This window comes from Perca fluviatilis, chromosome 7 (genome assembly GCF_010015445.1).
Source record: "Perca fluviatilis chromosome 7, GENO_Pfluv_1.0, whole genome shotgun sequence".
NCBI classification, from domain to species: domain Eukaryota; kingdom Metazoa; phylum Chordata; class Actinopteri; order Perciformes; family Percidae; genus Perca; species Perca fluviatilis.
The window spans coordinates 698,608-723,821 of NC_053118.1; the positions used below are offsets into that span (position 1 = coordinate 698,608).

At 39.2% G+C, this 25,214-nt stretch overlaps 1 protein-coding gene across 4 annotated transcripts in view; it reads right to left on the reverse strand.

The window, feature by feature from the left end:
• LOC120562122 (vacuolar protein sorting-associated protein 13B) overlaps nucleotides 1–25,214 on the reverse strand; it is a 380,029-nt gene that overhangs the window by 354,070 nt on the left and 745 nt on the right. For 2 of the 4 annotated variants that reach the window (XM_039805630.1, XM_039805632.1), the window contains exons 2-5: nucleotides 24,477–24,635; nucleotides 22,619–22,762; nucleotides 4,001–4,024; nucleotides 2,274–2,391 (exon numbers count right to left, since the gene is read on the reverse strand). In XM_039805630.1, coding sequence (XP_039661564.1) covers nucleotides 2,274–2,391; nucleotides 4,001–4,024; nucleotides 22,619–22,762; nucleotides 24,477–24,623 — 433 coding nt within the window. In that variant the 5' untranslated portion in view covers nucleotides 24,624–24,635. The remainder of the gene's footprint in view (nucleotides 1–2,273; nucleotides 2,392–4,000; nucleotides 4,025–22,618; nucleotides 22,763–24,476; nucleotides 24,636–25,214) is intronic. The other 2 variants (XM_039805631.1, XM_039805634.1) reach the window with 1 other exon arrangement.

A 25,214-nucleotide genomic window follows, 5' to 3' on the forward strand; every position in this document is an offset into this window, starting at 1 on the left:
TTTGTCCCGGACCCCCTGTTGAAGATCCCTGCTGTAAGACAGTGGGTATAGCGGCGTGCATTTAGGTATATTTAAAGTACATAATATAATGAACATTACAAGGCCATGCAGAATATAGATATTTTTTCTTAGCGAAATAGCAGAAATGGAAATTCTACTCAGCATAACATCTGAATCTATACCAGTGCCCTATAACAAGTCTACAATAACTCACTAAACTAATGAATGTCTATAAAATTGCATAAGTGCACTGCCATGAAATGCTGTGTCCCCATTTTTCACTTCTTTAACTACATTAAAGATGACAGGTTTGTTTTGTATCTTATTCTTATGAAAACATCCTCTGTCTGAGTCATAGCAGGTTAGTTTGACCTCAACTAACTTTTAACCTCTACCTTATAATTAGGAAGGCTGGGATTACAGCATCCATCTGCTTCCTCGCTGTTATTGAGGTGCTGCAACCTTTGACCTCAGAGTTGTCTCTACAGCCTGTAATGGTTTGAAACGAGGTTCACTACAGTGTGGGGTGTGCCCACAAATGAACACAGATACACTAAAAAACACAGACACACACACCTGGGGGATCTGTTGGAGGCAGGCCCTAAGGGAGATGCTGGGGTGTGAGACACCCTGCTTTAACAGCTGGGGAGAGATATTATCTCATAACATCAGGCCTGGAAATTGATCCTCCCCAGATACAACCAGCCAGGAGTGTAGGTTCATACATTCATGCATCCTAGGGCTCTGAGAGTGAGCCTTTCGGATGGGTGTTAGACTGTGACCTAGCTCTCAAAGCTTAAGACTCCCTTCTCTCTCCTCTCCTTCTCTTCTTTTTTTCTCTCTAAAAGCCATATCTTGTCTTCACATTTTAGTCTCCCCTTTACCACCTTCTTTCTCACCTTTGCAGTTTTCTCTGGAAACTTTTTCCCTGCCCCTAGAACTCTTGGTTCTATTTTTTTCCCCACAATGTTGTGTCTCAGAAGGTTGTGTGTTGAGTATTTCAATAAGATTACTGAGGTTGTGCATCCTATTGCACTTCTAAGTACATGTACAAATTATACAAATTGAAAAATCCATGGCTAAAGTTCCAACTCAAAGTTTGGAACACAATTAAGACTAAGAATATACATTATTGGATAAATTATGGATAATTAGATGGAGTGCACATGACTCTGACTTTAAACCCAATCAACTAGATCTTCGATTTAAAACATGGATAGAAAAAGGCATCCCAACATCCTAATCACTTACAAACAAAGGGCAACTAAAGGGCTTCCAAACTTTAAAAGAGCTTTCTTTAGATCAACAGGATTTCTATTTTTGCAGGTATTTGCAATTACTTAATTACTTTGATAAATGTAAACAAAAATACCCAATAGATTAGAAAGATCCGGTGCTGAAAGAAATTCTAAGGGCATATTCATGTGAATCCAACAAAGGTACCGTTTCTAGACTGTATAAAGGTTTCCTTACAAAAAAAAAAAAAAAAACTTAATCTACAGATTATTTAAAAAAATTAATGGAAAAGACAGGGAGACCTTGAGATGACAAAAGAGGAATGGTATAGCTATTCATTTTTATTTCCTACTTTTCTACCTATTTACATATTTATTTACCTATGTAGAAATAATTCATATTTTCTGTGCCAGCATAAATATAAAGAAAAACGTCTGGGTATTTTATTTTTCTCTTTCTAAAAGCCAGTTACAAATTGGTAAAAAAAAAAATCATTAAAAAAGTCATACATTTATGAAAGGCCATAATCCAGCCCCAATCAAACAAGGCCATTCCTTGTGAGGTGCAGTAAAGTGGTGGAGGCAGGCAGGCATGGAATCCATGGCCCTGTAGGAGGCATGTGGTCAAGTGGCCTTGTTGATAAGAGCCATCACTGTGTGATTTATCACAGACACATCCCCCACACTCCCTCTGGCTGATTTACACTGGTTAAAAATGCAGAGCTACACAGCTCATCTCAAAAAGAACATTTCTCACAGTGTAAACAGGTATTGCCTAGATTTGAATCGGACACCGACCTCTGCAGGTATTGGGCTACAACAAGCCAGTGGATTTAAATCCAATTATTTGGTCGCTTTATATATTTTTAGTTATTGTAGAAAAGAAAAAAAAACAAGATTTCTCCGTATTGTAAAAGGTCCTAATCTCAGCCTCACTCTGTGGTCCCATCCTCCCCCACAGAGGGCGATCCTGCCTTGGTGGTCATTGTCTGAGCAGGGATTTGGAATAGCCTCACTGGCCCCAGAGCCATCACTCACCTGGGGGCAGGTCTGGGTCGCTGGGGGCAGCCTGCTGGAAGCGGCGTGGCTTGGCCAAGGCCTTGGAGCTGTCCGAGACACTGCGACTGGTGGAGCTAGAGCCGCTCTCGTGGTCATCCTGATGAAAAAACAAACAAGAACGCCTGTTAGGATAGGTAGTAAAGTAAATACAGGGTTCTACACAGAGCTCTACAGAACCGGTGCATTTAGATTTGCTCCGATAGTTATTTTCATGTATAGATATTTTCTTAAGTAATACTTTATTTTACTAGTGTACAGTAGTAGTATAGGCATGATTGTATGTAAATAGCTTAGTCTAGTGTACTTTTTCTGCACATGCATCACAGAGGTCAGAGAGTCAAGTTAATACTAAATGGGGTGACGCTTTGGTGGGAGATGGTTTTCTTTAGGTTCAACCTAAAGATACAAAGAACAGTCCATGTGTTAAGATGCCATTTCCATTCACCACTGCCAGGACACCAGTTGAATCCTTAATTTTCTGTCTATTACCCCGTGGAGCTTTAGTTTTTGGCAAGCAGGACTCTCCCCACACATGAGCAAGATTGATTACCAAACCAATCATGTAAACTCTAGTTATGGGGAACAAGGTTACCAGTCTAATCTTTTACCTTTATCTGGTTATTGAGGGTAATCCAATTATTGGTGTGCATGTAAAAATTATTATCTTTTCTCCTGCATGGCTGTGTGCACAATGAACATAGGAGTGATTAGGGGGAGCATCTACTCTACATTTTTAAGCCTCCCTTCACACCAAACCTTCCCCCTAACCTCCCTTCCATCCCCATTTAACAACCATCTCCATGGGCTCTACAAATAAACTCTGGTCCTTGGATGAGGGTGAAGGTCTCTCCCTCCACAACAGGACATGTCATCTGCACTCAAGAGACCATCGGCCTGTTAAGCCCAGGAATGTACAAGATCTGTGTGTGTGTTTATATGTGTGTAGAAATGACGATGAAATGGACATCCCCTTCAGAGATGAGCCTGAAGATAAACAAAATGAGCCAAGATTCAGGATGAGGGGGTTATTTATTGGTTCAGCTTGTATAGTGCCTCCGGCCCCTATGGCTAAGACATGAGGTGCAATTAAAACAATAGGGACATGAGGACAAAACAGGATTGGCAGACAAGGACTTTTACTAGATCTACTGCTGGGATAGATATAATTAAGCTTAGTAAATTCACAAACGCACAAAAAGAGCATTATCCTATAAAGCAATATGATCAAACATTCTCCTAAAGCTTAAAGCAGAAAACCAAGGCTCTCGAATCTGATGTCATCAAGTAACAAACTCTGGAGAAGCTCCATTAACAATAAAGAGACTGACTTTGTGGACTTGTAAAATTTCTACAAGCAGATTGTCCCCTTCTCCAGAGGGTCTTGGTCATTGTGTTTCCAAGTTTTAGCGGAGGCTTGCGGTCTTGTTTCCAAGTTTTAAGAGGGACTTGCATGTTCACAGCTTTTGAATAAACAGTTCATTATCAGAGGTTATGGGATTAAAATGTGTCAAATCGGTTTTGCACGTCGGGGTGAAATATTTGTCAAATTTAGAATACAGCCAGCACCTCTTCAGCCATAAATTATCAATTTGGAGAATAGGGGAGCACACCCTATTACATCAATATCATAGCACAAAAGACATACTATGACTACTATAGCTAAAGTTCTACTCCTCTACAACTACTATGTATGATTGAACAAATACCTCATATTCACAGTGGACAAACGCCTGCAACAGAAGGATGGAAGGAAGAAAGAAAAATAACCAAATACATTATTAGACCAATTCTAAAAAATGGAAAACATCAGGAAAAAAGGTGGCGAGTTGATGGAGTTAACCCCCAGTATGGCATTAATTAGGGGTTACTGTTGCACTGTAACCTTCTCACAGTCAACCTGGACGGTAAGCGAGTCAGGCAATCTGGACAAAGAAAATGGGCCGATCACATGTGTTTAGCATTGAAACGGTAATCAGCGTGGCGGAGTGTCCCAGGAGCCACCCCTTATCCTGACAAATGTAAACACTGAAGGTGTCAATACCAAATATATTTGGCTACTCCATGCGCACACACTTCATTCACACATACTCAAATGAGCAAATGAAAACCCACAGCCACACGTTTCATGCAAGTCACATGCTGTGCATACTGTATATACACGTACCCCACACAATTAACACACATTCCCTGGTTCTAACACTATTTAATGACAATGAACCCCTTTTCCCTCTGTGTGGTTGAGTAATGAAGATTAGGTTTTAAACATACTTTGCATAATTTGAGTTGTGGACACAGACAGAGAAGCAAGTATCCCCCAGTGCGGTAACGTAAACATGCAATTGCCAAAAGAGACGAGAGAGGCTCTGGCAGAAATATTTACACTTTACTTCAGTAAGGGCCTTTGCGGTAGAGCTGCACTATGCAAGCAGTTTTTTCCCCATCAGTGAGTGGTGGGAATTGGTAAACATAAGGGGAAGAATAATAAATACTTCATCAAGGTTCCAAAGAATAAAGATTGGCAAATAATACGATGTCAATTTTGTTGCTCATTATTCACACTTCATTTGTTAACTTGTCATCACTTCAAACGTTGCATCTGCAATATTTAAAGTAGAAATTACAATAAAAAAGAAAAAAGGCTGTTTTTTAAGATGAGGTAGATGAAGTTTATAATGAGACATGCTCACATGTTGAGGTTTTTAGTTTACATCACAATACACTACTTTAGAATTATAAACAGTCCCCCTCCCCTGTAGACTCTCATATCTATACCTAAAGGAGTGCCTAGCCCTGCAGGCCAAGAGTACATTGAGTTCAACAACTCAAACTGCCACTAAAGAACAAGACTGCCAAATTTGGAAGTAGCGCAATTAAGCGCTCAATTCTCCAGAGGCGAAAAATGCCTTTTCAGAGGGAAGCCCTGGGACAAATGAAGCCTGCCTCAGCTGCTGCCGGGTAAACTGATCCCTCCAATGCCACGGCAGGGCACAGGACAAGGAGGGAGGGATGGAGGGATAGAGAAGGAGGGAAAGACAGAAGGACCAGGAAAAAGGGGGAGTTGCTTCCCCTGCAGGCATGTCAACTCAGCTGTTGACCAAAGATGACGGTAGCAAAAAAGGAAAAGAGATACGAGAGACAAAGAGATAAGTGGAAAAAATAACAGACTGAGAGAAACTGAGACACTGTAAGACCAAGAGTAGTAAAGAGACAGCAAGAGTGAGAGAGACTTGGAGACAATGGGACCAGAACGGAGGCACAGAAAAAAGGAGCAGGTCATGGCAGCGTGAGCGACAGGCAAGGGGGACCCCCTACTCAGAGGGTAAGTGGGCACCCATGGAGGGTTAGGGCACAGGAAGGCCAGGCCTGACCTCTGTCCCCATGCAGACGTCTGGCTCAGTCAGGGACCAGGAGGCAGTGTGTAGAGCCTGTCTGGAGGGTTGACTTTCATCTGAGCTGCTCAACACATTAGCTGAACCCTGCCACCACCTCCAACTATTAAAAACAGCACCTCTGCAGATACTGTCACAGTTGACCTAGTACAAACAAACGAGCTATAACTCTCAGATACCAGAAACCAGTCAAATCTAAACTGCCATTGGCAATGTAATTTATATGTAAATTGTGATGTGAATAAGTAAAGCTTACTATGAAAAAAAATGCTATTTGTTTTTGTAAGTACACCATTTCTGGCCACAGCAAGCAGAAATTTGAACAGCACGATATGATGACACCTAATCATTATAACTGAATTTTCCCAATTGAATTTTATTTTAATGTTTTCCAGGCATCTGTTTAAACAGTTTCAAATGAAAGTTTAACATACACTTAAATAAAATAATTTTAGCCTCCTGGAAATAATATATACATTACTTAGTGTAAATTGTGTGTGTGTGTGGGGGCAGAATAATGGTCTTCCTGCAATTTCCTGTCATTTTAGGCATTCATTTTGACATATGTCGGCCTAAAACAAAACAAAATTGCCACAGTTTGTTTTTATTGCCCAATGCACAATTCTTATAAAAATTAAATATGACATTTTCTTTTTTTCCTCCACAAATTACAAAGCAATTTTTCAATTTCAGTTGAACACACAAGAAAAATAAATTGTTGGCAGGGATTAGCAGTTGACTACCCTGCATGCCTGCAACTCCCTGATCTTTGAAAGCCAAACATTTTTAAAACTGGTCAATTTCACACAGTTTCACCAGATTAATGGGTGCATACAGAAGACCATTGCTGGATAAACACACTCTTTGTTATTGTTGTTTTTCCTCTGCAGGTTGCTGGCGAACTCATGCTGACATCAAAGCAGCAGGCCTGGAGATTGGAGGCCAGGCAGTGGAGGGCGAACGCCTATGGAGTGAGAAAATAAATGAAGGAAACCCAATAGCTCCTTATCTCAGACAGGCCCCCCTTCTCCTCCAAATCACTCATATACACACACAAACACAGACACACTCACTGGGTCTGACGAGTAGAGGCCCTGTCCCCCATGTCAGGGCCCACAGAGCACCAAGCCCTAGGGAGGATCCAGCAATCAGACCTCCCTTCTTCTACAAAAACACTCACAGAAGACATTTTGCCAGATAATAATCGAAATAATAGAAAACCTCTCTGTGGGAGACACTGTGGATGTGATGGATCTCTGATTGTTTTTCCAGAACAATACTGTAAACAAACACTGCTGATGTGATACAGACACCCCACATTCAGCAGAGAACACACTGGTCTGCTCTTGAAGCGCTGCCTCTGTACTCAGCGCTACGTGATGTCCTCTCTCCTTCTCATATCATCTCGCTCTTACTTCTTTTGTTCCTTCACCTGTCCTTATTCCTTCCTACTAATCATACTATTTCCCTCTCCCTTATCAACAATCTATGTCCTTTTTATACAGCAGCTTCTAGTTTCTCACCTTCTTCATCCTTCTGCTTATTCTAGAACTTCTCATCCCAACTATAACCAGCTAGTCTGAAGCTTGTTTAACAGTGATGACCCTGGTTCTCATAAGAATGGTTTCCAGCTGGCACCAAAAGGAATGAGCTGTGAAAAGTGGCTTACTGTTTTCAAACATACAGTCACAGTTTGGGATGGTTCCAGTAATGTCAAATGGTATGCAGCCATTGATGACGACTCCACTGGAATGTAAACTGAAGAGAACAGAGCTCATCGCAGTTGACTCAAATTACCTTTTCTTTAACGTCCCTTGGCTTCAAACCCATCCATCAGCTCAACTAAAAATTAGCTGCTAATGGGTTTTTAATGAAACTGTAACAAATGCAGAAAGCCATTACACAATGATTAAAGACAGCGGTTTCATTTTCTCCTCAAAATGAGGTAGACTAGAGAAGGCTGCGGCCAGCCAAAACTGTAAGGACAGAATTTCACACACTCGCCATCACGTTCAAAAGACTAAATGAGCAAAAGTTCTTAATATTACTATTATGCTCTGCAATTTGTATACAAAAACTAACACATACAACCACACTACGAATGTACACTAAAACAACTACTTGCAGACAACACCACACAAATACATGTGCACAGTACCACACGGCCTAGATATAAAGACCCACGCTTGAAAAACACAGCAGAGCCGTGCAGCTGGAATCCATGGCAGATTGGAGGGATTAGAGCCCGAAATGAGCCCAGATGAATATCACATCGTGTGACATTCTGAATAATTATCTCAATGAAAACAGCTCATTACAAAAATGTGGTCTCTCTCTCTCTCTCTCTCTCTCTCTCCCTTTTCTCCTCTCTTCAATTAAATCCACTACTGGCAAAGAAAATCCCCATTTTTCACCGCATATACTGCACTAATGAAATATTACAGTCCTGAAATGTAGACAATGTGCTTCAGTACTTCAACTGAACTGATGTATTCCTTAGCCTTGCTTTTTTCTGATCAAATAAGAGAGTCAGTGTAAGATCAGTGTAACTGAGGAAGTGTAACGTAGTAGTTTCTGAAAAAGCTCAGCTTACAAAGTATTCAACCCAAAGAAAAGGCTACTTTCATATGATTTTGGAATATGAAATGTAGCGTTTCTATAAATTAAAAAAATTTAAAAAAATCCAGCAGTGCATGGTCAAATGCAACTAAAGATCAGCAAAGATGGCTGATTTGAAGTACCGTTATGCAGCTAAAATGAATGTGCTGCTTTTTAAATGTCAAAAGTAAAGCTATCGTTATTCTCATATAAAAGTCTTTTTCAAGTCAGTTTTCTTTTGTGAAACCACACACCGCAATTATTAAGCACTTACTGCATATTAACCGTCAGATAAACAAAATATCCTTGACTTCATATGAAGGGGAAGACCGTCCATCAAATTATGTATCCCATCCTGGTTAACTTGAAACTCATGTTATTTTCTTTATAGTCAAATTAATTATTTGTAATTTGTGTTTTTCAAAACCTTCATACCTATATAAAGGACTGCAACCACAACAGAGAATAGACAGACTTGTGGGATTTCTTTAGAATCATTTCAAAAGGCTGTGTACAAGATCTGTAATACCAGAAATATGTTGGTATATATATATACACATATATATATATGGTTAAGTATAGGCCATCTTTCTTTCAGAAGTCCAAAAATATAATATGTTCATTAAAAAGAGGGGAGCAGGAACATGGAAAAGACTCAAACGCCAAAAGGAGAATGCACAATTACAAAACTATTTCACTCTAAAGCGGGAGGAATCACAACGACAGCAGTGGTGATGTCATGCTCAAGGCCTCTGCCAAGAGTGCCTCCACTGTACCCAAGTCAAACTGGCTATGTTTAATATCTGCCTCCAACATGCCCAGAATAACAACAAAGACAAACAGGGATCCCAGTTATGGACTAGACCCAGAGGCAGCAACAGAAGGACGTCTGACTTCAAAGTAGGGCTGGGCAATATGGAGAAAATCCAAATTAAAAAAAATTCACAAAATATCTTCACACTTAGATAAATAACCATCATAATGTGGATACAATAACTAAGTGGTTAAAGGCAAATAATAGAACAGCTACAACAGTCTGGTAAGTTCAGAAAATGACATCACTTTACTATAATGCAGCCTTTGAAACCAGGAAAAGACTAAACTTACCATGTAACGATATTACGATTCTTCAAAATCTAAAACGTTATCTAGTCTCATATCACGATATCGATATAATATTGATATATTGCCCAGCTCTAATACAAAGCATTTTATATTGACATCTTCAGACAGCAGTTTTCATTATCTTCACCTGAGAGGATACAATTGGCTGTACAGGTCTTTAAGTAAGGGACAGTAAAAGATCTGCACACTGTACACAGTAAAACCACCTTAACTGTAAAGTGCTATAGTACCCTTCTCAAACCTCTTTAACGCTGTACGGAAGTTTTGACAAAGACCCATCCTACGGCATCTCAGTATCATGGACCAATCAGTGCCATTATTGTCCATTACTATATGTGACCAGTTTAAGTGAATTTCAGCTCTACTATGGAGCCATTACATTCTGTAGTATTGGTTTAAACCCCAAGACATTTTCTTTAGTTAAACCTTGAGTAATACCACCAGAAACCAATCTTGTGTTTACGGTACAGTAGTTATTTTTGCTCCAGTTAAATGCATAATTCTCCATTAATCTAGTAAATCTTAAAGCCTGCATGATGCATGGAATTGGTTTCTTTGTTACAAAATATAGCTATTTTGCAAGCAGGTCAGCAGTAAGACATTTTAAAGCAGACGGAGCGCCGAGGTCAGTGCTCTTTCATCCTCGCTAGAATCGTTTGTTCTCCACAATTGTTGTTCAAACAACATTTTTTAAAATCATAGTTACTATAATTCCAAGACTTTATTAAAAGCCAACAACAAGAAATTCAGACAGGCTAGCTCTGATATAGGTGCCGTGATGGAATTTCGAACCAGGCTCAACAGTCTAGATCACTGCTGTGTCATTTCACTTTCATTGTTGCACATTGAAATTCTGCCCAGTGAATGCTTGATGTTAACATAACATGTTCCTGCTGGTGACCTGCACTTTTAGTATTATTGCACCAGACACACCTAACTGTTTTCTCACTGGTGAAAATGAGAAAACATAAAAAGGAAAAGGACAGAGAAAGAGAATGAAAAAGAACAAAGAGTGAGGGAAACATCACTTAGAGAACAAAAAGTCAAGCCAGAATAGAAGAAAAATAGGAGTGAGACAACAGGAAAGTGTGTGTGTGTGTGTGGGGGGGAGGGGGGGAGGTGCTAGCAGACACAGAAAGATAATGGGAAAGAGGGAGAAATTGTTCCTGATTTAGATCTGAGAGGCTCTGGTCCTTCAGATGTCTCCATCAGCTAACCACAAGCCCAGGCTGAGCATGTGAGGCATGCTGCTTATGCTGGCACAGCTATCCCCTACTGCTAGTAACTGCAATGTATTAGCTACAATAAAACACTCTACACAGACCCCTGACACACACACACACACACACACACACACACACACACACACACACACACACACACACACACACACACACACACACACACACACACACACACACACACACACACACACACACACACACACACACACACACACACACACACACACACACACACACACACACACACACCTCGAGTCTACTACAAAACATGGGGGAATTCCCAAACACTTTAATCTTACCTGTTAATTTCTAATCCAAATAATAACCAGGCCTCAGTTATATGTTATGTAGTTTACGTACTCAAGCAAACCAGTTACTTTCCTACATATGATATGAAATAAACTAACAATCTTTAGAAATGGTAAAAGAAAAGGAGTATCCCAGAAAGATATTTATATCTTCTTTTTATTTGAATGAGTTGCTAAAAACTCAGGACCGGATTTTAACATAAACTGCCATTCATCTGTCGAAAAACTGAACCATCCCTGTTCTGAGCTTTACCTATTATTTCATACACAATATTAAGCACATTTTACAAGACATAAGCACCCCTTAAACGATGTAAGCACCAGCCTCCAAGAACAGCGCAAGCAGTGGCTGAGGCTACTCTGACAACTTAATTGCACATGTGAGGTGCAGCTGGAAGGCCCGAAATGTAGAGGCATAAGTGTTCTTGAAGAGTATCAATGTTCTGAAACCAGCAAGATAGAAAAACAGAGAGAAATAGGAGAGTACTTTCCATCCATTGCCAAAGCCATATTGCAGGGGGTTTGAGCATGCAAGCGGAACGCAGCAGGCCTTATGTTTGCATAGCTTTTATACACTGGGATCCAAAGTGACTGAGGTACTGTCAACATTCAGCTTACTTGAGAGATGGAAAACTGTCAACCTTACTCTAGAATTTTTTTAATTTTTTATTTAATACTTAAACGTCTTGGAGCCGTAATCCAGCCCTTGTCCATGGATTTCAGGTCTCTTATTGTCTTCGTCAGTGTAATGAAAAAAAGATACGTTTCAGTTCTTAACTCAAATTTTGATAACAACCCAATGAAACAAGAGGCCTGGCCCTGGCCAATAGCCAGTGCAGTCCTGTTTTACCACTCTAAAAAGGTTAACAGTAAGATTTAAAAGGTTAAACTTTTTACCAAGCTGCATTTTCCTATAAAACAATGTATAGACGCATACAGAAGTAATTCCTCTCAATCATCAATTGACCTACTAGAAGTGTGTGGCGGTGTCTGTATCTACAAAGACCCTGCCCTCTGCCTATATTTTCTTAATTTCTTCTAATTTTGCTGTTTCTGGGTGTCACCCATAGTCTATGGGTGCCACGTGGGTGTGTAACCCCCAGCCAATTACAGTGTGCAGCCCATTCACATCGCTGTGAGTTTGTGCTGCATCTGTTTGACCAACACAGACACCTCCTCTTTGAGCCAGAGAGGAGGGGACAACTTTGAAACACCAACTGCAACTAAACAGCAATCCAATTTCTCTACTTTCTGTTCCGTTGTCAACTGGAAATTATAACTGTCAAAAAGATTGTATCAAAGATTAGGAGCACATACAAATCAATTATATCATGTGAATTATTATCACGTTGGTCATGTTGCCCACTTGGGGCAAATGGAATCTAACTCATATACCAACACAAAAATAGAGAGGCGGAGCTACTTCTGTACAAGATCAGTTCAGGTATCATTAAGTGTTACATATAAAATGTGTTATGGACAGAATCTAGATCTATAGGTAGAATTAAATTTAGTATTGGAAAAAAAAGATTTAAGCTTTACAAAATAGCTTGCTACTGACTAGGCATGCATGATTTTCCTGGTTACGATGTCCTGCCTTACATGGCGTCATCATTTCTATAATAAGAATGAAATTATTCATAGGTCAAAAGGGGTGAGGGTCTGCTAAATGGAGCACACACTCACCCTGAGACATGAAACACAGACCACCCACAGTTTGTGTAACATGGAGTCATACAAGCCTACCTTTCTCCACTGAGAAATTACATACAGAGGCACTCAGTTACTGTGTTACTCCTTTTTGTTAATTTCTGTCTCACCAAAAGTGAAAGAAAATACGCATCTCTATGAATGTGGTTAGAGCAATTACAACAATTACAAACCCGGTGGCATATGGCAGCACCCAAAAGACCAAATGAAATGAAAGCCTGTTGTGTCACACTCACACACAACACAAGAATATTAAAAGCAAAATAAACCTGTTCCCTAATGTAGTGCAATCTCTTCCTATAGTGTCTGTTTAGATTTAAGACTGTGAAAAGAATGTGGTGTTCCTAATTGCGATACAATATCTTCCCAGAATTTCTGTCCGAAGAAAGCACTAATAAAGCAAACATTAGACTTAACTGCAAAGTAATCGTTTCCCAGATGGCAATATCACCTGGAGCACCCAGCAAGTAATAAGCTCCATTGAGGGATTGCTGTAGTCCGGATGGCCTGAGAGCAGGGATTAAATTGTGAAGCGGCAGCATCCTGCCCAGAGTGTATTGATCACCACTTGACTCACTGGATGCAGGAAGCCATTGGGTTTAATTTTGCCCCCAACAGCTTTCCTGTGTCTGAGGAGCTAAAGTAACCTCATCCCACTAGGAACCCAAAACTCGACCAAACCTCAAAGGCAAAGCAGTGTAACGCTGTGGGTTGTGTAGCGTTGGGTGACTCACAGCAATGGTGGCTGGGTGGAAGGCCTTCTGCTGGAATGACACACTTGTGCATTGGCTTCTGTAGATGCTTTAAAATCAGTTTGGAATACCAAACAGAGACCAGTGCAATGGGTTGAAAACTTGAATGAGGGGACAGAAAAGTGCAGCATAGTGAATTACACGTAGGGGTGTATGATATATTGACTCAATATCGTTATCGCGATATCCTGTTGCGCAATATTATAACGAGTCGCAATAAGTATGCGATATTTAGTTTATTTTGTGGAGCGCTGCGTCCCGTCCGTTGGCTGTGTGGCTTAGTTGGGTTTGATTTAGAGCCCGCTTGAACCGCTATAGTGATCATGTTTCATTGGCCAGTTACCGTGCCACTTGCACATGTTAGTGCATGTCAGCGCACAGGTCCACTACGTGACAAACCCTTTGGAGCGTACCACATGACGTGTGTGCATATTTTGACAGAGTGACAGTGTAAGTGAAGAAATAGATAGACAAAAAAAATGGAAAGAATCAGAGAAGCGAAAGAAAAGACTTAACGAGAGAGCGAGGGAGTCAGTGGATCAAAAGAAAGAAAATAAATGTTTGCTCAGGGAGGAGACGAAATAACGGAGATTGAACAGGAAACTAATGGCCAAAAGTAATGCCTCCTTGGTAGCTTGGAAATACTTTGGCTTTAAGCCAACAGATGTTTCACAAGCTAATGCACTATGCAAAACGTGTTGAATGGTGGTAAACCGTGCAAGAGGCAATACAACAAACTATTTTTGCATCTAAAAACCACAAGCCACTTTACGATGAGTGCATGATACTATCCCAAAAAAACACTGTTGCAGTTAATACGCCAGCTAGCTAAACAAGCCTCACTAGCGAGTGCTTTTGCTAGTGGCACAAAGTACGACAAGAACTTGAAGAGACATATCGAAATCACCAATGCTATAACGTACTATTTGGCCAAAGATATGATGCCCATCCACACGGTGGATAAAAAAAGGCTTCAAGACGGTACCAAATCCCATCCCGCGTCTATTTCTCACAGGTACCTATCCCGCAACTTTACAGAGTTTAAAGGCGGTGCAGGCAGTTTGGAAGCAGTCGGAAAGATTGAATATTTATCATCCACAACCGACCTGTGGTCCAGCTACGTAAGTCTCACTGTGCACTATATTGTTGTGAATCTATTTTGATGCGTTTTCCCATAACTTTTGTAATTTTACGGTTTAAAAATATCAAAATTAATATCAATATCGCAATATTTATAATCAATATCACATTTTGTCAATATTGTGCAACCCTAATTAAAGGATTGTTTTATGTCCTAGAATTATATTGGAAAACATTTATTTGGCTTGTAGACACACTGCATGATTACGATGTTAACTTCTTTTTATTTCAGCATTAAACACAGACTTACTGACCAGGAAATTTCAGAATAATTACAACATCAAAGCCTTCCTTAGATTTAACAGTCCTGTCACCACTGGGTTGGCAAAGACAGTGGGCACTTTCATCTATGGTCTCATCTGAAATATCTCCCAATCTTGCCAATATAATACATAGATGGATTTGTTGCCAGTTTATTAAGTTTATGCACACACAATCCGTATAGCAATACAAGCGACAATTGTTAGAGGGCATATTTGTTGATGGGTCATAAAACAAACAATGGATGCAGGATTTTAGGATAAGTTTAAATGAAGGCCTGATAAACTATAAACAATGTGGAGGTTTCATCTTCATAGCCATTGAAATGCTGCCATTTTTATGACATCATACAAACATATACAGGGTCCTACACACAAAAATCATTTCATAACCACTTCCAAGCAACAACTGATGTTCAATATACTTCTGTCTCTCTAGTTTTTTTGTCTCTCATCAGAACACTTGCTCTTGCTTCCAACCTGCCTGAGGAATCCACAGTGTGCCAACATTACTCCATCTTTTTATTATTTACAGTCAGAGATGGGTTTTGTTACTGCTATCCAAGTAAAAGATTCTCCAAAGCTCCATGTCTGCACCCTCTGTCTCCTTAGTCCTGAAGACGAGGCCCCGCTGAGCTGATGATCAGAAGGATTTATAGTGCAATCTCTGTAAGCCATTTGCTCCCTGCGAGCCGGAGAATCAAAGGTAAGATTTCCGGATGGTATTGGGACAGAGATTATCCAGTTTGTGCTTTCTGATTGCAAACTTCCACAGGCTGTTTTCTTTTACTCGTTCAAGTTTTTCATTTGTGTTTTCTGACTTGTGAAAGAAGAGTTGTACAGGCCAAAAAAGATCTCAGGGTCTCATTCTGTCAGAGAAGACTGTATACTATGGAGGCTGTCAGTAAAGGTAAATTTGATTGCATGTTTAATGTTTTACTAGATTATACAATGACATTTTTGAAGAATATACACTACCGGTCAAACGTTTTAGAACACCCCAATTTGTCTAGTTTTTTATTGAAATGTCAGCAGTTCAAGTCCAATGAATAGCTTGAAATGGTACAAAGTTAAGTGGTGAACTGCCTGAGGTAAAAAAAAAAATAAATAAAAGTAAGGTTACCCAAAACTGAAAAATAATGTACGTTTCAGAATTTTACAAAAAGGCCTTTTCAGGGAACAAGAAATGGGTTAACAACGTAAAGCTGTTCTGCAGCAATGGAGGTTGATCAAGCTTTGAAAGTTGGTGCCACCAATTCCCACAGGTGTTCACACTTGTCTGGATTACTTACAACCCCCTCTGTTCGTATAAAAGTATTGTTGGAACACACTGTGGTATCATACCCTCGTGAGCATTATTTGAACAGTATTGTACTGCAGAAAGTAGTGTGTTGCCATAAAAATGTTGGGAAAAAGGCAATTAACAATGGAAGAGAGACAGACCATCATAACACTTAAGAATGTTGGTCTTTCCTACAGAGAAATTGCAAAGAAAGTCCAAGTGTCAGTGAGTACAGTATTCTTCACCATCAAAAGGCACTACGAAACTGGGGGAAACTGACAGGAAGAGGTCTGGCAGACCCAAAGCCACAACAGAATCAGAATCATAAGTTTCTGAGAGTCAACAGCTTGCGTGATAGGCGGTTCACAGGACAACAGCTTCAAGCACAGCTTCATAGTGGTCGTAATAAGCAAGTCTCTGTTTCAACTGTAAAGAGAAGACTTGGAGCTGCATGTTTGATAGGTCGAGTTGCAGCAAGAAAGCCATTGCTAAGACGTCAGAATAAGAAAAACTGGCTTGCCTGGGCCAAGAAACACTGCCAATGGACTACTGAAGACTGGAAGAAGGTGTTACGGACTGATTAATCAAAATTTGAAATCTTCGGTTCATCGGCGAAAGGATGGTTCCTCAGTGTGTGACATCAACTGTCAAATATGGAGGAGGAAGCGTGATGGTCTGGGGCTGTTTTTCTGGATCCAGGGTCGGTGATTTGTACAGAGTGAAAGGTACCCTGAACCAAATAGCTACCACAGCATTTTGCAGCGCCATGCAGTACCCTCTGGTATGCGCCTAGTTGGTCAGGGGTTCATCCTACAGCAAGATAATGACCCAAAACATAAGTCCAAGCTATGTCAGAACTACCTTAGGAAAAAAGAACAAGATGGTAAGCTTAAAAACATGGAGTGTCCAGCACAGTCACCAGACTTAAACCCAATTGAGCTGGTTTGGGATGAACTGGACAGAAAAGGGAAAGCAAAGCAACCTCCAAGTGGCACACATTTATGGGAACTTCTGCAACAGAGTTGGGAAGAACTTTCTGAAGAATATTTGATTTCCATTGTAGAAAGAATGCCACGAGTGTGTTCAGCTGTTATATCTGCCAAAGGGGGCTACTTTGAGGAGTCAAAAATGTAGAATACATTTTGGTTTATAAATTGATTCCATTTCTTTTTTAACTTAAATTGTTAATTTGTTCTATTCTTTCATTTCAGAGTACAATAAGACATTGAACTGCATGAATTTCTAAAAATAAAAACTGGAAAAATTGGGGTGTTCTAAAACTTTTGACCAGTAGTGTATGTTTTGTATTGCCACTTTAGAACATGTTCACACTCTGTCAGCAAGAATTACTGTACATATCTCAATTTTAACCAGAAAGTAAAGCATTACTACAATAAACCACTACAACAATCTTAACACAGAAGCTGCTAACAGTCATACATCCCAGGTTTCCCCATTTAGTGGATTGTGGATTCAACACCTGGGTTGCAAAACCACATTTAAGCAGTAGCATCCACAGTATAACTCCACAACAAGGTCACAAGATTAGACCAGTGTGTAACTGATTGTTTGATAATAAAAAGTTATGCATCACATATATAGATTTCTGCTTCAGAAGCCAAAGTAGAAATCCTTTGTCTTGTAGGTGGTAGATTTTGCAACGGAATAACAACTTGGGGTTTTTAAGGAGTCTTCAAAAAGGGGTTCCCTAATTCACATGCATTACCCATTATTTAGGAGCAATGAGGTCTGGTGGTGTAAAGCCCTAAAAATAGTTTGGAAGGAATCTAACAGAAGAAAGGCCTAGCTGGACCATAAGCCAAACCAACAAGTCTCAGAGGCACCTCCCCAAATCAATCAATTTCAGTGATCAACCTCAGAATCCACCGGGGGAAAACAAAAAAAAAAAGAAGAAAAAAAAAAACCAAAAAAAGCACCAGGCTGAGCCAAAACCAGAAAGGCTCTCCTCTGTAAACCCAAGTCCTTATCTTTGTCTCGTAAAAAAATAAAGAGTTCCTGAGAGTGTTATGATCCACTGTAACTGCTGTCCAGCCAGTTCCTCTCTGTCTTTGCTGATCACACCTCATCTTCAACATCTGGAGCAGTTTACAGAGATGTCAAGAAGAAGAAAAAATGTGCCCGTAATTTTGCAACATTACATCAATGTTAGCTGGTAGGTCTTTCATTAAGGCCTGAGTTCAACCTTGCCAATATATGTTACTGCTACAAATACAAGAACAAAACTCCTAAAAACAGCTGCACAATACATTTTATCTCAGGCTTTATCCATCTCCTCATTATAGGGGGAAGCTTGGAGGCAGTAATGGCTTAAATCAATAGTATCAGTATCACATCACTGACCAGCACATCGGAGCTGAAAACCTTAAAATGACAGCCACCTAATGAAAAAAATGAAATACACCAAATATAGAAAAACTGTCCTGGATGTGAATAGTTTGGTGTGAAGCTGATAAAACTGAAGATTGCTGCTAACTCCTTCCATGAGATTTCCATTGGGATATGAAGGTAGTAGATGGAGACCTTATGGGTTCTATTAATAACTCCGGGTTCCATAGGGGCTCTGTATATAGAATGACCATTGTTTTATCCTGGACAGTTCTTGACATTTTCAGATTGCTTTTTAATTTAGAACGGGCTCAGATCAAACAGTTCATATCAAGTAACTCAAGAGGGGCCACATTGAGTGTACAAGAAGAAATAAGTTAAAGTTGACTACTACAAAACCCTTTTATCCCCATGACCAATCTCCTGTTACACACATTGAGCTCTTAGACATAGACCAGAACTTAGTCTAATTTCACATGGAGATGTCCACACTGATTATTCAACTCATACATGAACTACAACGATTTACATTTTTGTAGTTTTTTGGGCAAAAGTATCTACATGCACAATAAATCTGAAAAATAAACAAAAGTGCTAGTGATTTGAAAACAGAGATGTGTACTAAAGAAAGCATGTACGGTGTCTAATTTTCAAATGACGCAGGTAGCCTAAACACAATTAAGGAAGATTTCTAAGCTTGCTTTGGAGCACCACCATGTCACTTGAGGACAAAATAAGGCACATGCACAATGTATTTTGTTTGTAAATGGCCTTCAGTTTGTAAAATGTCAAAAACAAGTTGACAACATATTTTCTATTACTCTACTTTCTGCACCACAAGTCCTCATCACAGCTCATTTTAAGCAATTACACTGTCAGCAGGAGCTGTAATCTCCAACTGCTGTTAAACGCCATTTGCTGGAAACTATAATTGTGAGCTGCTCTTGGTGCTTTGCAGATGGGCCCTATTGAGCAATCTGAATATCCCTAATATTACCCAGTTCCTCTCGAGGGGAAACATGAACATTAAAAAGGTCCAAATAATTCCGGTCAAATTACACAACCCTTAATGAACTTCAAAAGACGTACGGATGTTTTTACAGGCCAGCGCTCAGGCTTTAACAGTAATTATGAAAACAAACCATATTAATGATATCATTTATCATTTCCACACTTTGGCCGCATGAGGCCCACCACAAAGTTCCTGTCTCTACTGGACTAAAGAAACACTAGTAACCTACTAAATTTAAAATGTAAGATTTTCCATACACAGATCTATTTTTTCAGCTCTTTTTAAAACCCTGTGGGCCATCACCCAAATTACTTAAGGGCTTCAGGGAGAACTGTCATGGCCCAGGTTTTTGCATACACCTATGCCAAACTCCCTGCATCCCTGCTGAAATCTGATTAAAACTGGACCTGGGCCTGACATGCATATGAACAGGATATCTAACCTCCAGAGAAATATAATCTTGTTTCTGTGAGACTAATGTGACAAAGGCCTACAGACCTTTTCCTGTAATCAAGGGAATTCCTTCTGGGCTGATCAAAATGGGAAACTGCCATCACAGAGATGACATGGCAAATATTGCTGAAAGTGTAATAAAGATGATTTAAAGGTGATACAAGTTACCAAACTATACAAATCTAAAGCATATAAGTAAACTGGCTTCATTTTCTTGGCCCAAGAACACAGTAGTCATCCTCCCACTCGCATAGGAGAGAAGTGTAGCGGCTCATTTAAATTCCACATGCTAGAAGGACTTCTGCTGTAAATCTGGCTTTGCTCCAAATTATGTCTCATGGGTATACATACCACTGAATAATTTGTCCAAACGTCATTTGCAATTCCCCCAAAATCTTTTCTTGACTGGAAGCCTTTTACAAAACATCTGTAACAAATAGTTGTTTTGAGACTAAATGCATTATACCAGTACCGGTGCTGGTAGATGACCTTAAGCTGTGTATGAAGCATAAAAAACAAGTTTAAATTTCCATCAAACTGAAACCTGATCGCATGAGCAGTAGCCACCTGCGTAGTATATTTACCATTAGTTCTGGGCAGCTCAAGCTCATGTGTTACAAATCTTTTTGCCGCAGTCTATATAATTAGATGTAATTGACTTCCCTTGAAATGCGTTTCTTCTGGGACATCTGGCCTTGGAACTCCAACCTTCCCATAAAGGCCCAGTGCCGAGCTACACTTTCAATGTTCAACTGTATGGGTGGCAAAGGTAGGACCAGGCTCTTCTGCAAAAACAAATCTAAGAAAAATGGCTTTCATATACCACACTTAAAACATGAAAATATGTATAACTAAACTAAATACAATAATTTCAATATTTCTCTTGAGATAACATTTCTTACTGAAAGTTTACAAGGACAACATCTCACTCCAAAAAGGTGCCCTGGGGAGTTTTCTTGTAAACAAAAAAGTTTCTGTTCATATTTTGTCACTCACCAAAACGCATTTCTTACAAATGTGCTGAATGCATTTTCCTCCCCATAAAATATTTGCAAAGGTGATTTGTCCTAAACGTTGTCAAACTGCATCATTCACATCTATGTTTACTAGCTTGCAGTCTTCTTCTTGCCTGCCTTTGTTGGCGAATTGCTGCATGAGAAACTCAAAACATGGATCCAATCATTCAAAAAACCCACAGGGTACCTTTAAGCAGTCTAATTTCACAGAGATGTGTTGAGATGAATGTAATGATATAAGCACTGTTCATTGCTTGGAAACTTAATGGAACAGAGGCCGATGACATGCTGATGGAGAAGGCAAAAAGTAGTAAATAGCACTGGTCAAATTCAGTCAAGTCACCTCTCAGTTTTGAGTTCAGTGGTCAATGAAGCTGTCCCCCTAAGAGATGTGGTGAGTGAGAGTACTGTGCTTTCCTGGAGTAAAATCATATTGGAAGAGTAGAACCAACCATTTTTAAATGCCAAAAAGATGGGAAAAACAATAGTTAATAAATCTTGTATGCTGGAAACCATCCGTTTAGAAGTAACTGCAGATGCATCTTTTAATAAATTGAAAGAGCATTTGCAAATAGTTAATTCTGGCAGTTTGGTTGACAACACACTTTTATCTACAAATTCATAAATGTGCTCCTTATTGCAGACTAGTATTACATCACTCACTAAAGGGCTTTTTTTCCCCAGAAGCTTTTGAAAATGTAAGTTATAATCCAAAGCACTGTTTCACTGTTGCCTCAATAAGGCAGTGATTTACTTGCTTCTGTTTTTTTTGCTTCGTATTTTTTTCAATTCATTTTTTATCAGAGTAATTAAGCATGAATAAGAAAGAACTGCTACTGAGCTGTGTCGAATTAACACATTTTAAGCCCTGCTCTTAAATATGGTTGAGCTCTGTCTTTACCAAGTGGCTAAGTGTGGCTGCAGCAAAAATGTCCATAACAAAAACTCTCCCAATTTATAGTACCAACACTCATATTCTCCCTTTGATGCTTGGTAATTGTCTGTCATCATGCCAGCTCATTTTAGATGTAAACCTTTAAATCAGAGTTTCCAGGCAGACAAAATGTGTCATATTGGGTTAAGCACCAAACCAACTTGAAGTATGGGGTGGCACGAGCAGTGGGACATAAACTATTAAGGCAAGAGGGATTAAAGTAGTTGAATGAAAACAGCTAGAGTTAAAACATAGTAAAAACAATACTTGTGATTTTGTTTTTTTAAAAGACAACCTATGGTATTTAAACATGACATATATCTACAGTATATTACTTGCAGGTAACCGATGTAAATACAAGACCACATAACTGTAACTGTATTAAAAACATTTAACACTTTAGGATTCAGCATAAACCAAAAATTAAATAGTAGGTTGTAGTTTATCTTCATGTGATTTAACACCAAGTCAGGATTATAGCGTGCCTTTGTCACAGCAACCCCACCACAGGGTGAATCTTGCCTGGGTCCAAATGTTCAACATGTTAAAAAAAAAATAAACAAAATCTCCATTTGTTTATTTAAAACAAAAGCCATTATGAAACATCTTGGAAACAAAGGGAAAATCGAATGAGAAAGCTTTTCTTTGGCATGAGGTGGAATTTCACATTAATAACACGAAGATCTGGCCAGTCCTGTTTTGGCCCTATAATGAAATCGGGGATAACAGGTTTGTCATACAACTAAAGAACTAACCTGGGCTCCATCCCTGAGCTTGAGGATGCACTCCATGGTGTTGATGGTGATGACTACAGGCTCCGAGCCCAGCTTGGTCCAGGGTACGTGGATACGCAGCTCATGGATATGACCACTCATGAATGTAAAGGGTAGCTTCAACTCCTATAAATATGCAAATACATAATGAAGATGAGAACAACAGATAGCTATGAAGCTATAGTTTTAGCTATATAGTATACAATCTGTACTTTAGTATTACATCTACGATGCAGACAACATTGTAAGTGTGGTGATATGTTGCTGAGGCTTCAACATTAGGAAACTTCACCCATCCATTTTCTAAAACCGCTCTTTGAAACTAATATTTGAAGACGAGAGGACAGTAAAAATTAAAACCGCTACAGATTCCATACTGGTCACACTTTTAACAAAATCAGTCAGATTTTCTCAGGTAGTCAAATCCCTATTCTGCATCTTTACCTACTCTGAGTAAAAACAAGCCCCATGAAACCAGACTGCCTACACACAAGCTGTACATGCCTCCTCTGTAAATTTAAGCCAAAAACCTAATAACCAAAGATATTTATAAAGAAAAGATGTCATAGATGTATGGTATGTCTGCTTAATAACCCCCACAATGTTTCACAAAAAAAATCTTTATATTAAGATGATGATCTCCAATTGCACACTTCAAAAGAGGTACTGTCCAAATGAAAGGCAATAAAACGGAAAAGGGAGGATCATTGCCAAAGTTCTGACATAGCATTACACATCAATGCCTAACACAATTACCATTGTTTAATTGGCGTAAAGCTGCTTTCAATAAGAACTTTCATCACCATCTCTGTTGAGTTTGGTAGTGTCTTGGACTGATCTTCAGAAACAGTCAGAACCAACTCACGAGAAAAGACAATTCTTTTACCTTGTCGTGGCAGATTGATCTAATTCAGGCATTACAAGTGAAAAAAGCACCCTGTGTCAAAATAACGCCGCAGAGCAAAAATATCTGAGTAAATCTATCAACTCCTCCAAAATAACAAAATGACAGTAAAGATACAGTTTGTGCCTGGCTGATAAGCATCACTGCTTTTTTTCTGATGCTAGTCAAGGCAATAGACCGTGACTATATACACTGTAGCTCAGATGTAGACTGAATGGGAAAAATATATTAGTGGGGCACATGCTTACCCTCCACACATTAATTCCTTTCCAAACATTTTTCTTTATTTTATGTTCTAAGTGGAACAACTTAAATTCTGACTTCATTGTAAAGACATTCTGCAATGTTAGCATTGTCATGTTTGTATGCTTCTTTTGTTGAGAGACAAACATTGTAAAAGTAGTAATTTTAAAATGCTTAAAGATCCAATCCATTAATAGCTTAACTGTACGTATCTTGCATGTACCTGGATGACCAATGTTTTTGAACAAAAGCAATAAGTAAAAGTGCAATAACCTATAAAAAGAACATTATGAGCAAACACAACTTAAATCCTTTGCAGTAAAAAAAGTATATATAAAATATATATTATATATTATTATAATATATGCAGGAACGAGACATTAGGCATTAGAAAACAGATATGACTTAATTGCACTAATTTCTGCATAGAGCCACCGATGGCTATCTAAAAACCTGTTTGGCATTAATTGTGTATGGATACGAAAACACCATAGTTAATATTTCTCCCACTAGCAGCACTGAGCACTAACTCATGACTATCATTCATCAGAACTGCATGGCATCCCTGGACACAAAATAACCACATTGCCTATTCATGTGCCCTGAAATGAAAAAATACAATGTCTGTCATCCCAATAAGTCTTGTCTTGGTCTTGTGAAAAAGTTAAAGAAAGCAGAGGACATTCAATATACCTGTTCCAGCACATCCAGTTTCAGGTCCAACTTGCTGAGCACTACATCTCCTCCCCAGAGAGACAGCTGCAGGTCAGATGGCTTCAGATTCTTAATATACTTGTTCACATAGCTCATCAGGAGTGGTGTGACATAGGACTCCAACATCTTGTCCCTGGCCTGCACATGCATCAAACATTGAACAAAACGTTGTTATGTCATTCAACGTTATGTTTATTTGAACATTACAGTATTTATGTATTTCGCCATTATATCCCAATATTATGTTTTTTTTAAACACCACTGCTTCTGAAACCTGGACCAGAGAATAGACATATTTCACAGCGTATATATTTTACAGCAGTACTGTGCTTGCTGACTCACTGGCAAGTCTTACTGGGACACTTAAACTGAATGGAGACATAATTATATAAAGTAGTACACCTGTGCCTTTCTTGCTATGACAAGTTGAAATATCTATTTGAAAAAGGCCTATTATTATTATTATTATTATTATTATTATTGTTGTTGTTGTTCTTTGCTCCAGACTCAAGACAAACATAAACTGAGCTTTTGAGGTTGTAGCTCCTAAATTTTGGAACTCGCTTCCATTGGACTAAAGCTCTGTGGACACCTGTAAAAATGTTAAATGAAATGTTTTTAGCATTTCTTCATGTCCTCTATGTTGCTCTGCCTTTTATTAGCTTGTTTTTCTTTTATTATGAACCACTTTGTGACGTGTACTTTAGAAATGTGCTA